The following is a 14,262-nucleotide window of genomic DNA, read 5'->3' as shown; positions in this document are numbered from 1 at the left end:
ACAAAAATATATAATCATTGGGGAGTGAAAATATAGGGAAAGTGGGGTGAGTGAGGGTTATAGGTAGGATTTATCCAAATTTCTGCAAATTATACAGCCTTGTAGAGCAAGCATGGGCCAACTTGGGCCCTCTGGGCGTTTTGGACTTCAACTCCCATCATTCCTAACAGCCTCGGGCCCTTTCCTTTTCCCCCTCAGCCGCTTAAGAGGCTGAGGGGGGAAAGGAAGGGGCCTGAGGCTGTTAGGAATGGTGGGAGTTGAAGTCCAAAACACCTGGAGGGCCCAAGTTGACCCATACCTATTGTAGAGCCAGTTGGACTCCAACTCCCATCATCCTCTACCAGTGTCCTTGGGGTTGCTGAGTGTTACCATCCAATGTTATCCGAAAAGGAAGGGGCCTGAGGCTATTAGGAATGATGGAAGTTGAAGTCCAAAACACCTAGAGGGCCCAAGTTGACCCATACTGTTGTAGAATTTGGACTCCAACTCCCATCATCCTCTACCAATGTCCTTGAGGCTGCTGAGTGTTGCCACTCAATGTTATCCAAAAGGCCAAGCTATTTCCATAGAAATCTAGCCATCTAGTTTGCCTTCTCTCCATGGTGTGGGAGTTGTAGTTCTTGTAACATGTCCATCTTTCTATTTTCCTGGATGCTGGGAGTTGTAGTCCCAAAAGGAGGGTGAAATGTCTCAGCATCATCCATTCTATTTCAATTCCAAATGAATGCACTATGGAGAGTTCGATATAATAGATAAGCTCCCTCCATTTTATTCTTCTCCTGTGAGCATGGAGAGAGGCAAGATGTCTACTGCGAGTTTTGGACTTGAACTCCCAGCAAAACCAGGAAAATTGTGAGGTGTCACTCCATATATATATTCATTCATTCATTCCAAACTCTGGTCTTTTCCCAGATATGGATTTACATCCATCCAAATGTGATCCCGTCTTTGGTTTTCATAAAAATGTGTTATCGTCGCCTTGAAGAGACAGCATCGAAAACTTTGAAATTCCTGCCTTTCATTTTACAAGGCGCTAGTTAATTGCAGATGATATGGATCCATAATCCCACCCATGATTATATACATCTATATCTACATTATTTAAGGGATACACTCATATCTATGTGTACATCCAATGCTGTCAAATAAAGGCAATTTGATACCACTTTTAATTGCCATGGCTATGAAATCATGAGAGTTGTAGTTTGTTGAGTCATCAGCACTATTTGGAAAGGAGCCTGAATGTCTTGCAAAACCACAACTCGCAGGATTCCATAACAATGAGCCACTGTAGTTAAAGTGGTACAATACCGCATTAGATCGGCAGTGTAGATGCCCCTTGTACCGTTATCTATCCGCCTATCCATCCATCTACCCATCTGCTGATCTATCTATCCATCCATCTATAGTATCCATATATCTATTTATATATAGATGGATAGATAAATGAATGAGTAGACAGAGGCTGGATGGCCATCTGTCAGGGGTGATTTGAATGCAATATTCCTGCTTCTTGGCAGAATGGGGTTGGACTGGATGGCCCATGAAGTCTCTTCCAACTCTTTGATTCTATGATTCTACAGGCAAATATATCGATAGATGAATGGATAGATAGATAAATAATTACATAGGCTTTTATCGATCCATTGATCCATCAATCTACGGTACCCATATATCTATTTATAGATATATAGATCAATAGATATATAGATTGATAGATTTATAGATATATAGATGGACAGATAGATCAATGAATGAGTAGTCACATGGATGCATGGATGGACAGATAGGTATGAGTATTTCCTAAATAATTTTACAAAGCCTACTTTATTGATCTATCTATCTATCTATCTATCTATCTATCTATCTATCTATCTATCTATCTATTGTACCCATATATCTATACATATAGATGGATAGATCGATGGATAGATAGGAATATCTCCTAAATAATTAAAACCACCTTTTATATCTAGCCATCTATCCATCTATAGTACTCATAAATCTATAGGTATAGAAGGATAGATCGATCAATGGATGGATGGATGGATGGATAGATAGATAGATAGATAGATAGATAGATAGATAGATAGATAGATAGATAGATAGATAGATAGATAGGAGTATCTCCTATCTATGCATCCATCCATCTATAGCACCCATGTATCTATAGATATAGAAGGCTAAATATATGGAGAGATAGATAAATAGACAGACATTAGGAGTATCACCTAAACAATTATGAAGCCTCCACTGATCTATCTATCCACCTACCTATCTATAGTATCTATATATCTATCTATCTCTAAATATAAATGGCTAGATAGATCAATGGATGGGTAGATGGATAGATAGACCGATAGATAGATGGATGAATAGATAGGTAGGTAGGTAGGTAGATGTATCTCCTAAACAATGACAAAACCTCAATTGATCTATCTATCCACCTATCTATAATACCTATATATCTATCTCTAAATATAAATGTCTAGATAGATGAATAGATGGGCAGATAGATAGATAGATAGATAGATAGAGAGATGGATGGATGGATGGATGAATGGGTAGGTAGGTAGGTCGGTCGGTCGGTCAGTAGGTAGGTAGGTGTATATCCTAAACAATGACAAAACCTCAAATGATCTATCTATCCCCCTATCTATAGTACCTATATATCTATCTCTAAATATAAATGGCTAGATAGATCAATGGATGGGCAGATAGAGAGATAGATAGACAGAGAGATAGAGAGATGGATGAATGGATAGGTAGGTAGATGTATCGCCTAAACAATGACAGAACCTCAATTGATCTATCTATCCACCTATCTATTGATCTATCTATCTATCTCCAAATATAAATGGCTAGATAGATCAGTGGGTGGGCAGAGATAGATAGATAGATAGATAGATAGATAGAGAGATGGATGAATGAATGGATAGGTAGGTAGATGTATCTCCTAAACAATAACAAAACCACAATTGATCTATCTATCCACCTATCTATAGTACCTATATATCTATCTCGAAATATAAATGGTCAGATAGATCAATGGATGGGCAGAGATACATAGATAGATTATAGATAGATAGATAGATAGATAGATAGATAGATAGATAGATGAATGGGTAGGTAGGTAGGTCTCCTAAACAATGGTCTCCATTGATCTGTCTATCTACCTATCTATAGTACCTATATATCTATAAATATAAATGGCTAGATAGATCAATGGCTAGATAGATAGGTAGATAGATAGGTAGATAGATAGATAGATAGATAGATAGATAGATAGATAGATAGATAGATAGATAGATATGGCTAACTCCTAAATAATTGCAAAGCCAGTTTATTTTTTTAAAAAAGAAGTACAATTAAGTTTCTTAAAAATGGATGGATAGATACATTGATCTATCTCTCACTATCTCTCTATAATACCCATATATCTATCTACAGATGGATAGATCGATCAGTGGATGGCTAGATGGATAGATATAGCTAACTCCTAAATAATTACAAAGCCAGTTTATTATTTTTAAAAAGTAGTACAATTAAGTTTCTTAAAAACGCGTTATGAAATGCAGAACATTTAAAAGGCACTCCGAGGGGGCCGAGGTTCAAGATCCGCCAGGTGTGCGGCGCCGGGCAGAGTCCAGGTGTGTATTCCAGGTGTGCCTGGGGCAGGTGTGTGGGAGGCGGGCTCCGCCGGCCTCTCTCTCAGACGTATTCCCTGCTGCTGGGGGGCTTGGAGATGGGCTTGCCTTGCGGGTAGGAGCGCCCGCTGTAGCCCTCTTTGGAGGGGCAAGAGCAGGAGAGGAGCCCCCCGCCCAGGAGCGACAGGGCCGCCCCCGCCCAGCCGATGAAGATGGCCGCCCCAAATTCATACCTGGAAAAAGGAACAGACAGGTGAGCTCCGACAAAAGAAAATACCTTACTCAAAGACTTACATTACTATATTGGAAGTTAACACAGCGCCTAGCTATCTAACTCACAGCTGACATCTTGCCTCTCTCCATGCTCACAGGAGAAGGACAAACTGGGGCTTGTCACATACTTAGAGGAAGAGGTGTGTCCCTGAGAACTCCAGTATGCTGATGACGATGTCATCTGTGCACATTCAGAAGAAGATCTACATACCACTCTAAACACCTTCATAGACGCATATGAGAAGCTCGGCCTGTCATTGAACATCAAGAAAACCGAAGTGCTGTTCCAGCAGTCACCAGCCAATCCCTCTCCAATGCCAGAGATACAGCTTAATGGTGTAACATTAGAAAATGTTGACCATTTCCGCTACCTTGGCAGCCACCTCTCCACCAAAGTCAACATCGACACTGAAATACAACACCGCCTGAGCTCTGCGAGTGCAGCATTTTTCCGAATGAAGCAGAGAGTGTTTGAGGACCGGGACATCCGTAGGGAGACCAAGGGGCTTGTTTATAAAGCTACTGTCCTCCCAACCCTGCTATACGCCTGCGAAACGTGGACTGTCTACAGACGTCACATGCAACTCCTGGATTGAGTCCATCAGCGCTGCTTCCGGAAAATCGTGCAAATCTCTTGGGAAGACAAGCGGACAAATGTCAGCATGCTGGAAGAAGCAAAGACAACCAGCATTGAAGCGACGGTCTTCCGCCATCAACTCCGCTGGACTGGCCACATTGTCCAGATGCCCGACCACCGTCTCCCAAAGCAGTTGCTCTTCTCCAAACTCCAAATGGAAAACAGAATGTTGGAAGACAGGAGAAGAGATTGAGAGATGGGCTCAAAGCCAACCTTAAAAACTCTGGCATAGACACTGAGAACTGGGAAGCCCTGGCGTGTGAGTGCTCCAGCTGGAGGTCAGCTGTGACCAGCTGTGCTGCAGAATTTGAAGAGGCACGAATGGAGGGCGAAAGAGAGAACTGTGTCAAGAGGAAGGCACATCAAGCCAACCCCGACCAGGACCACCTTCCACCTGGAAACTGTGGGAGAAGATGCAGATCCAGACTAGGGCTCCATAGTCACCTACGGACCCACCCTGGAGAATTATCCTACTCAGACAATGAGGGATCGCTTAAGTAAGAAGTCCCTGAGAAGTATCAGGCTGGATCTACGCTGCCCTATATTCCAGGATTTGATCCCGGATCATCTGATTTGCACTGGATTATATGAGTCTACACTGCCATATAATCTGGGATCAGATCCTGGGATAGAGGGCACTAACAGGAGAGAAAGGAAGACTGGCATGCAAATAGGAAAAATAAGGGAGTTGAAGTGCGAAACGCCTGGAGGGCCAAAATTTGCCCATGTCTGGTCTAAACTGTTGTGCTTCCCATTACTTTCCCCATTCATCCCCATCAAATGTTGCTTCTTAAAGGAGAACTCACTTTGAATTGACGGGCACCAGGACACTGTAGAAACTCTGCACAATTTGGTTTCCGATCCAGGAGCAAGCGACGAGGCAACACAAACCTAGATCAAATGAGAGATCATCGTAATCAAAACTCTGGATGGCCATCTGTGGGGAGGGATTAGACTGTGCCTTCCTCTACAGAATGGGGTTAGAGTGGATGACTTTTGGGAGGCCCTTCCAAGTCTAGAGCTTGCTCTAACTGTGGACAAACTGCAGGATTTATTGGAGCAAATTTGCTTCTAGAGCCATTGATGATGTTTACAGAAGCAGAAAGGGATTGCAGGGAATCCATTCGAACAATTGGTTAATCTCTATACAAATGGCAAAGTCTGAAGAGGAGGAAAAAGCAGGATTTGGCCTCCATTGTGCAGCCTTCAAGCCAAAATAAATGGTCTTGCGAGGCTTTGCTTTGTCACAATCTGGCGGCCATGATTCAATTAGGATAAACACTTCCCAAAAGTAAACAAAACCTATAGTAAAGTGGTGCCTAGCACTTTGAACCCTGACTTGGTGAATGGAGCCAAGGCAGGATATTATGATCATTACATAGTGTAATCCAGGCATGGTCCCACTTGGACCCTCCAGGTGTTTTGGACTTCAACTCCCACCATTCCTAACAGCCTACCGGCTGTTAGGAATGGTGGGAGTTGAAATCCAAAACACCTGGAGGGCCCAAGTGGGCCCATACCTGACGTAAACATTCCCAAGTTTAGGGAACTTACCGGAAACCAGGAATACGATGCCTCCGCTCATGGCGATGCGAGCTTTCTTGGTCTTGTCATCTCCTCCGCAGCGGGTGCACTTCATGCCCATGATGGCAATGCACATGGCAAGGGCCCCCAGCACCAGAGAGACTATCATCAGGGCCCGGGTGGCTTGCGTGGCGGCTGGGAAGAAAGCAAAGAGAAGTCAGTCTTCCTTTTGCACAATTGCAAGCTGCGCAACCCACTTTGGGGACTTCAAGAGCATGCATTACTTGTTGGATGGCAGTGACCACCATCAGGGCCCGGGTGGCTTGCGTGGCGGCTGGGAAGAAAGGCAGGATAAGCAAAGAGAGGTCAGTCCTCCTTTTGCACAATTGCAAGCTGCGCAACCCACTTTGGGGACTTCAAGAGCATGCATTACTTGTTGGATGACAGTGCCCAGCATCCCCACCCAGCATGGATCAGTGGCATGCTAGGTTATGGTAGTCCAATAACCCTTCCCAGAAAAGTTGGCTATCCAATACTTGCTACAAATAATAATCATAATCATAATCTGCTAGATTATGGTAGTCCAAATACCCTGCCCAGAAAAGTTGGCTATCCAATACTTGCTCCAAATAATAATCATAATATGCTAGGTTATGGTAGTCCGAATACCCTGCCTAGAAATGTTGGCTATCCAATACTTGCTACAAATAATAATCATAATCATAATCTGCTAGGTTATGGTAGTCCAAATACCCTGCCCAGAAAAGTTGGCTATCCAATACTTGCTCCAAATAATAATCATAATATGCTAGGTTATGGTAGTCTGAATACCCTGCCTAGAAAAGTTGGCTATCCAATACTTGCTACAAATCATCATCATCATCATCATCATCATCATCAATAAGTATTATTATTAATTATTATTATTATTATTATTATTAAGGATTGAAGAGAAACAACTGGAAAAGCTGACACAATATGAGAATTTAAAGATCAAACTGCAAAGACTCTGGCACAAGCCAGTCAAGGTGGTCCCATTGGTGATCGGTACATTGGGTGCAGTGCCTAAAGACCTTGGCCTGCACTTAAAAACAATCGGCGCTGACCCTGTGTTTCAAATAATTATAATAATAATAACAAGAACAACAACAAATGGAACTCTGAAAAAGGAGACAAAGGAGGGCCTGATTATGGCAGCCCAAGAACAAGCCATTTGAACCAAGGCCATCAAAGCCAGAATTGTGCAAAAGACAAAAGAGTGAATAATGTAAAAACACAATCCAGAGCAGAAGATAAAACTGGCGAAAGAAGGCTCTCTCTCCATGGACAGTTCCTGGGGAAAATTGAGAGCCAAACTGACAAAGAAAAAACATGGCTGTGGCTCACAAATGGGACTCTGAAAAAGGAGACAAAGGAGGGCCTGATTCTGGCAGCCCCAAAACAAGCCATTTGAACCAATGCCATCAAAGCTAGAGTTGAAAAGTCGACAACAGATCCCAAATTTAGACTCTGCAAGGAAGCAGATGAAGCAATACATCCCATCCTCAGCTGCTGCAAGAAGATTGCGCAGACAGACTCCAAGCAGAGGCACAACACCGTTGCTCAGGTGATTCATTGGAACTTGTGCCACAAACATCATCTGCCTGTGACAAATAACTGGTGGGATCACAAGCCAGAAAAAGTTACAGAGAATGAACACGCCAAACTCCTCTGGGACTTCCGGATTCAGACAGACAGAGTTCTGGAGCACAATACTCCTGACCTCACGATCATGTTAAAAAACAAAGTATGGATCGTCGATGACGCAATCCCAGTTGACAGCAGGAATGAAGAGAAACAACTGGAAAAGCTGACACAATGTGAGGATTTAAAGATCAAACTGCAAAGACTCTGGCACAAGCCAGTCAAGGGGGTCCCACTGGTGATCGGCACACTGGGTGCAGTGCCTAAAGACCTTGGCCTGCACTTAAACACAAGTGGTGCTGATTCTAACCCTAACCCTTAATTTTTTTTACCATCGAATTGTTGCCAACATTGCAAACCACCCTGAGTACCCTTCGGGGTTGAGAAAAGCGGTATACAAACATCACAAATAAATAAATAATAATCTGGCAGCCTATATCCCAGCTCTATAGCTGTGTGAAGTAATACTACTAATAATAATTAATAATAGGGACTACTGGATATTGCAGTCTAGCACATTTGGGGGGGGATCCTTTGTTGGGAGGTGTTAGCTGTCTCTGATTGTTTCCTGTCTGGAATTCCCATTTTCTGAGTGTTGTTCTTTATTTCTTTTATTTACTGTCTTGATTTTAGAGGTTGCCAGCTAACACCTTCCAACAAAGGACCCCCCCCCCCCCCCCCCAGCAGGAAGCAGCCAGACTATTGCAATTGGCCACCTTGATTAGCACTGAATGGCCATAATATTAATAATAATAACACTAATTTATTTTAGCAATAATATAAATTATTTCATTGTTGTAGTAGTAATAATAATAATAATTAATTGGGACTACTGGGTATTGCAGTCTAGCACATTTGGAAGCCTATATCCCAGCTCTATAGCTGTGTGAAATAATAATAATCATTATTATTAATTGGGAGGGGACTACTGGATATTGCAGTCCAGCACATTTGGGAGCCCAAATCCCTCTCTATAGCTGTGTTAAATGATGACGATGATGATAATAATATAATTGGAACTATTGGATATTGCAGTCTAGCTGTGTGAAATGATGGTGATAATAATAATTATTAGGGACTATTGGATATTTCAGTCTAGATAATGATTATCAACAACAACATGTTGTTGAAGGCTTTAATGGCTAGAATCACTGGCTTGCTGTGAGGTTTCTTGCACTGTATGGCTACGTTCCAGTAGCATTCTCTCCTGACATTTCACCTGCATCTGTGACAAGCCTTCTCAAAGGCTTGTTCAGAGGTCTCTCGGAAATGCTAGTAGAACATGGCCATACAACCCCAAAAAACTCATAGCAACCCAATATTAATATATTTTAGCAATATATTATTATTTTATTGCAATAATAATAATAATAATAATAATAATATTCTTTCCGAGGGAAAAGTGGGTTACAAGTGGCAGGCCTCACCAGTCCAAACCATTAATTTTAAATTGTACATCCCATCATTATTGCATTTTAATCTTTGCAACTTGTATTTAAATATGTGCCTTTTGTAGAAATATGTTTTAATAATATGCATTTTATTGCATGTATTTATGGTGATGTGTTTTAACAATGGGGAGAGGCAGACTACAAATAATTAATATATTATTATTATTATTATTATTATTATTATTATTATTATTATTATTGATATTACTTCTGGATCAATGCCCAGAGTGGCTCACCACCTTTACGAAAATACAATTCAAAACCTAAACGATGTAATAGTGAGGACCAGGAAGGCATTAAAAGTTTGGGCTGTGTGTTTATATATATATTGCCTAAAGTAACCATCAGAATGAGTAATATAGTAACAAAAGCTTCCTGTTTCCACTCCTTTAGTCACTCAAAAGTTAAATGTATCCAAGATTGCAGATAAATTACATAATATATGGGTTGCTGTGAGTTTTCCGGGCTATCTGGCCACGTTCCAGAAGCATTATCTCCTGATGTTTCACCCACATCTATGGCAGGCATCCTCAGAGGTTGTGAGGTCTGTTGGAAACTAGGAAAATAGGGTTTATATATCTGTGGAATAATGTCTGTTGTAGGCAAGTGTGAATGTTGCGATTGGCCAGCTTGATTAGCCTTGCAGCTTCAAAGCCTAGCTGCTTCCTGCCTTTGGGAATCCTTTGTTGAGAGGTGTTAGCTGGCCCTGATTGTTTCCTGTCTGGAATTCCCATTTTCTAAGTGTTGTTCTTTATTTACTGTCTTGATTTTAGAGGGTTTTTTAATACTGGTAGCTAGATTTTGTTCATTTTCATGGTTTTCTCATTTCTGTGAAAATTGTACACATGCTTAACGGATTTCAATGGCTTCTCTGAGTAGTCTGACATGCCAGCTAGCACCTCCCAACAAAGGATTCCCTCAGGCAGGAAACAGCCAGGCTGTTGCAATTGGCCAAACTGATTAGTTTTGAGTGGCCTTGCAGCTTCAATGTTGCAATTGGCCACCTTGTTTAGCATTGAATGGCCTTGCAGCTTCAAAGCCTGGTTGCTTCCTGCCTGGGGGGAATCCTTTGTTGGGAGGTGTTAGCTGGCCCTGATTGTTTCCTGTCTAGAATTCCCATTTTCTAAGTGTTGTTCTTCATTTACTTTCTTGATTTTAGGGGTTTTTTTTACTATTGGTAGCTAGATTTTGTTCATTTTCATGGTTTTCTCCTTTCTGTTAATATGTCCACATGCCTAATGGATTTCAATGGCTTCTCTGAGCAGTCTGACATGCCAGCTAGCACCTCCCAACAAAGGATTCCACCAGGCAGGAAGCAGCCAGGCTGTTGCAGTTGGACACCTTGATTAGCATTGAATGGCCTTGCAGCTTCAATGTTGCAATTGGCCACCTTGATTAGCATTGCAGCTTCAAAGCCTGGCAGCTTCTTGCCTGGGGAATCCTTTGTTGGGAGGTGTTAGCTGGCCCTGATTGTTCCCTGTCTGGAATTCCCATTTTCTAAGTGTTGTTCTTTATTTACTGTCTTGATTTTAGACTTTTTTAAAAATACTGGTAGCTAAATTTTATTCATTTTCATGATTTTCTCCTTTCTGTGAAAATCATCCACATGCTCAATGGATTTCAATGGCTTCTCTGAGTAGTCTGACATGCCAGCTAATGCCTCTCAACAAAGGATTCCCCCAAGCAGGAAGCAGCCAGGCTATTCCAATTGGCCTTGATTAGCACTGTTTGCAGCTTCAATGTTGCAATTGGTCACCTTGATTAGCATTGAATGGCCTTGCAGCTTCCAAGCCTGGCTGCTTCTTGCCTGGGGGAATCCTTCCTTTGTCAGTAAGGGGCCTGAGGCTGTTAGGAATTGTGGGAGTTGAAGTCCAAAACACCCAGAGGGCCAAAGTTGGCCCGTGCCTGGTTTAGAAGCAAGCTTAGTTGCATTTTTCTATGGTTTGCAAGAGAAGAAACGTTGCAAAAACGAGAGCAGCCGGGGAAGGGTGACCAACACCCAACAAATTGGATGTCATGCGGACAGTTTTGCTTTTTTAAAAAGGAGTGAAAAGAAAACGCAGTTGTCAACAAGAAAGAGGGAAGCTCCCTGGGAACAGGGTGGGGACCCAGAAAGGCAAGGAAAATATGTTTGCAGAACGAAGAGCAGAGCAAATAAGAGACATGAATCACCATCTCGACTCTCTTGAGTTTCTTGAAAGAGTTCCTCTAAGAAGAAGCAGTCATTGCAAGGACTCTGCTACGGTCTCAATGCGGAATTGGGAGAAGGGGCTCCCCAAAGGCCATCTAGTCCAGCCCTCTGCTACGGTCTCAATGCGGAATTGGGAAAAGGGGTTCCCCAAAGGCCATCTAGTCCAGCCCTCTGCTAAAGTTTCAATGCAGAATTGGGAGAAGGGGCTCCCCAAAGGCCATCTAGTACAGCCCTCTGCTAAGGTTTCAATGTGGAATTGAGAGAAGGGGCTCCCCAAAGGCCATCTAGTCCAGCCCTCCACTAAGGTTTCAGTGCGGAATTGGGAGAAGGGGCTCCCCAAAGACCATCTAGCTCAGCCCTCCGCTAAGGTTTCAATGTGAAATTGGGAGAAGGGGCTCTCCAAAGGGCATCTAGTCCAGCCCTCTTCTAAGATCTCAATGCAGAATTGGGAAAAGGGGCTCCCCAAAGACCATCTACTCCACAGCCAATACACCCAATCAAGAAACAGTTGTCTATTTAGGCAAGGCTTTCCTCGATTGTCCAACTTCTCCAGCTTTATTTGGATTCATATATTTACTTGCTTTTTCTCACTATACAGTATAGGGATCCAAGGCAGCTAACCATAAATATGCCAACAATGCAAATTAAGACTGTCCAAATGTGCTTCTGCAAAATATCATGTTGCCAAGAAGTAAAAATCAGAATATAGACAGGAAGAGGAAAATAGGATTTAAAAGCAGTAAAGCCATGCTTGTCATTAAACTATAATAGTAATAGAAAAACATTAAAACGGCAAGCTATTTGGCTCATTAAGCCATAATAATACCAATAATAATAGTAAGAAGGAGAAAAAGTAATAAACAACGAAGTCCTTTGTGCCATTAAACCATAATAATAGTATAACAATAATAGGAATAATAGTAGTAATATAATAAGAAAATTGAAATAAGTCCTCTGTGCTATTAAATCCTTCAATATAAAAAACTTAAACTTGCCATAGATGCAGGCGAAACATCAGGAGAAAATGCCTCTAGAACATGGCCATATAGCCCGAAAAAACCTACAAGAACCTAGTGATTCCAGCCATGAAAGCCTTCGACAATACAACTTAAACTACATTAGAAACTACACAGCTGACCCAAAATGCCTTGAAAAAAGTAACTTTGGAGAACTACAAATCTCTAAATTCCCATCTGCTTTGGGGATTTGGAGTAAACTTGTCGATACTTTTCTGTGGAAAAAAGCTTGGGAGATGATGATGATTTTGGGAAGGGTTCAATGAGGAGGGAGACATTTGTGAGTTTTGCACAACAGTTGTGTTGCACAAGGACGGACAGTGCAAATAGGACAAACGGGAGGACATCCACAATGACACCTGTGTTCGGTTCCCCACCTTTGGCCTTTCCGAAAGGTAGAGTTTCTGCAGGTGGAAAGGATACAAAGTCTAAAAGGGGCCCTTTTGCTAGCAGAGGGCCATAAAACACACACCTTATTTAACTCTTTGCAGGTTCGGTTCCATGAAACGAGGAGCAGAAATTTCCCTTTTTTCTTCCATATGATACAAAAGAAAAGCAGCCAAATACAACTGAGTAACATTAGAGTGTGCAAATGTTATTAATGACGGAGATCCAATCTAGTGGTGCGTCTACACTGTGGACTTAATGCAGTTTGGTACCACTTTCAGCACCGTGGTGAAATGCAATGGGATCCTGGGAGATGCAATTTTGCAAGGTCTTTAGCCTTTAGTGTTTTGCTAAACTACAACTCCCAGGATTCCATAGCAACTAACCATGGCAGTTAAAGCAGTATCAAACTGCATCAAGTCCTCAGTGTAGATGCAACCCTGCATTTGCCAAATTGAGACTCGAATTGCTATACCTCTTTTTTTCGGGGGCGGATGAATAGAATAATTTGCCTAATTGTTTGTTTTCTAGGTGAGCAGAATGTTTTTGTGTGGTATGTATTTCTTGTATCGCTGTAATGTCATAATTCCCTCTCTTTAATTGGTTGAATATCAATTTCCTTTTATTTGGTACATTTAGCCCGTTAACATTATTTGATATTTTCTTAACTATCATTTTCTTGATTTATATCAATTGGTTCCTTTGTCGACTTTGTTTTGTTGATAAATTTGCCATAAATTTCTGGAGATTCTTTCCTTAGTCTTTTTCCTGTTTTTGATTTTTTGTTTTTTGATATTGTCATCCCATTTGATCTATTTGCTCTAATGATCGATCTATCTATCTGGTGACTTTAAGGGCGTATCAACTATTGCTTGAACTTCTATGGGAAATAAAGGCATTCTTTCCTTAAAAGACACACATATTGAGGAAGCACATCTAATAATTTGACAACTCGAACTGGCTTTGCTCCTTTTCCCACAAATCAATAAATGTTGAAATATAGATTTGACAAAATCCAGTTGTCAGTTACGGGTTGTGTGACATTAACGTCCCAAATTCAAATGATAAGGAAAAGGCGGTTTGGGCTCAGCCCGAGCAACAACTTCCTGATAGTAAACACTGCGCAACAATGGAATTTGAACGGCCCCGGAAAGCAGCAAGTCGGATCCCGCAGAAACTGTGGAGGATTGCAAACCCTATTGAAATGACCTAAGAATCCTGCATCAAATACCTAGAAGGGGTATCTTGTGCAGATCAATGAAACCATGGCACTAGTCCCATAGATATGGGGGTCATCATGTATTTGAATGTTATGCCTGGCCTTTTACAGTACTTCTTTTAAGCAGGTTGTATACCGCCTTAGAAAAAGATAGGTAAAATATTGTGGTTGTTGAAAGCATACTTATTCTCTTTGGGCAAAGGCTAGGACTAAACACTGTCCTTTTTTCTATCT

The 14,262-nt window shown here is 41.6% G+C and overlaps 1 protein-coding gene across 1 annotated transcript in view; it reads right to left on the bottom strand.

Moving 5' to 3' along the window:
- Window positions 1-223: 223 nt before the first annotated feature.
- Window positions 224-14,262, bottom strand: part of CLDN7 (claudin 7) — a 31,875-nt gene continuing 17,836 nt past the window's right edge. The window contains exons 2-4 of the mRNA XM_060779870.2: window positions 6,112-6,276; window positions 5,364-5,448; window positions 224-3,880 (exon numbers count right to left, since the gene is read on the bottom strand). Coding sequence (XP_060635853.2) covers window positions 3,712-3,880; window positions 5,364-5,448; window positions 6,112-6,276 — 419 coding nt within the window. The 3' untranslated portion in view covers window positions 224-3,711. The remainder of the gene's footprint in view (window positions 3,881-5,363; window positions 5,449-6,111; window positions 6,277-14,262) is intronic.

This window comes from Anolis sagrei, chromosome 6 (assembly GCF_037176765.1).
Source record: "Anolis sagrei isolate rAnoSag1 chromosome 6, rAnoSag1.mat, whole genome shotgun sequence".
NCBI classification, from domain to species: Eukaryota; Metazoa; Chordata; class Lepidosauria; order Squamata; family Dactyloidae; genus Anolis; species Anolis sagrei.
The sequence above is the reverse complement of the archived record's forward strand: the minus strand, read 5'-3'. Positions and strand labels throughout refer to the sequence as shown.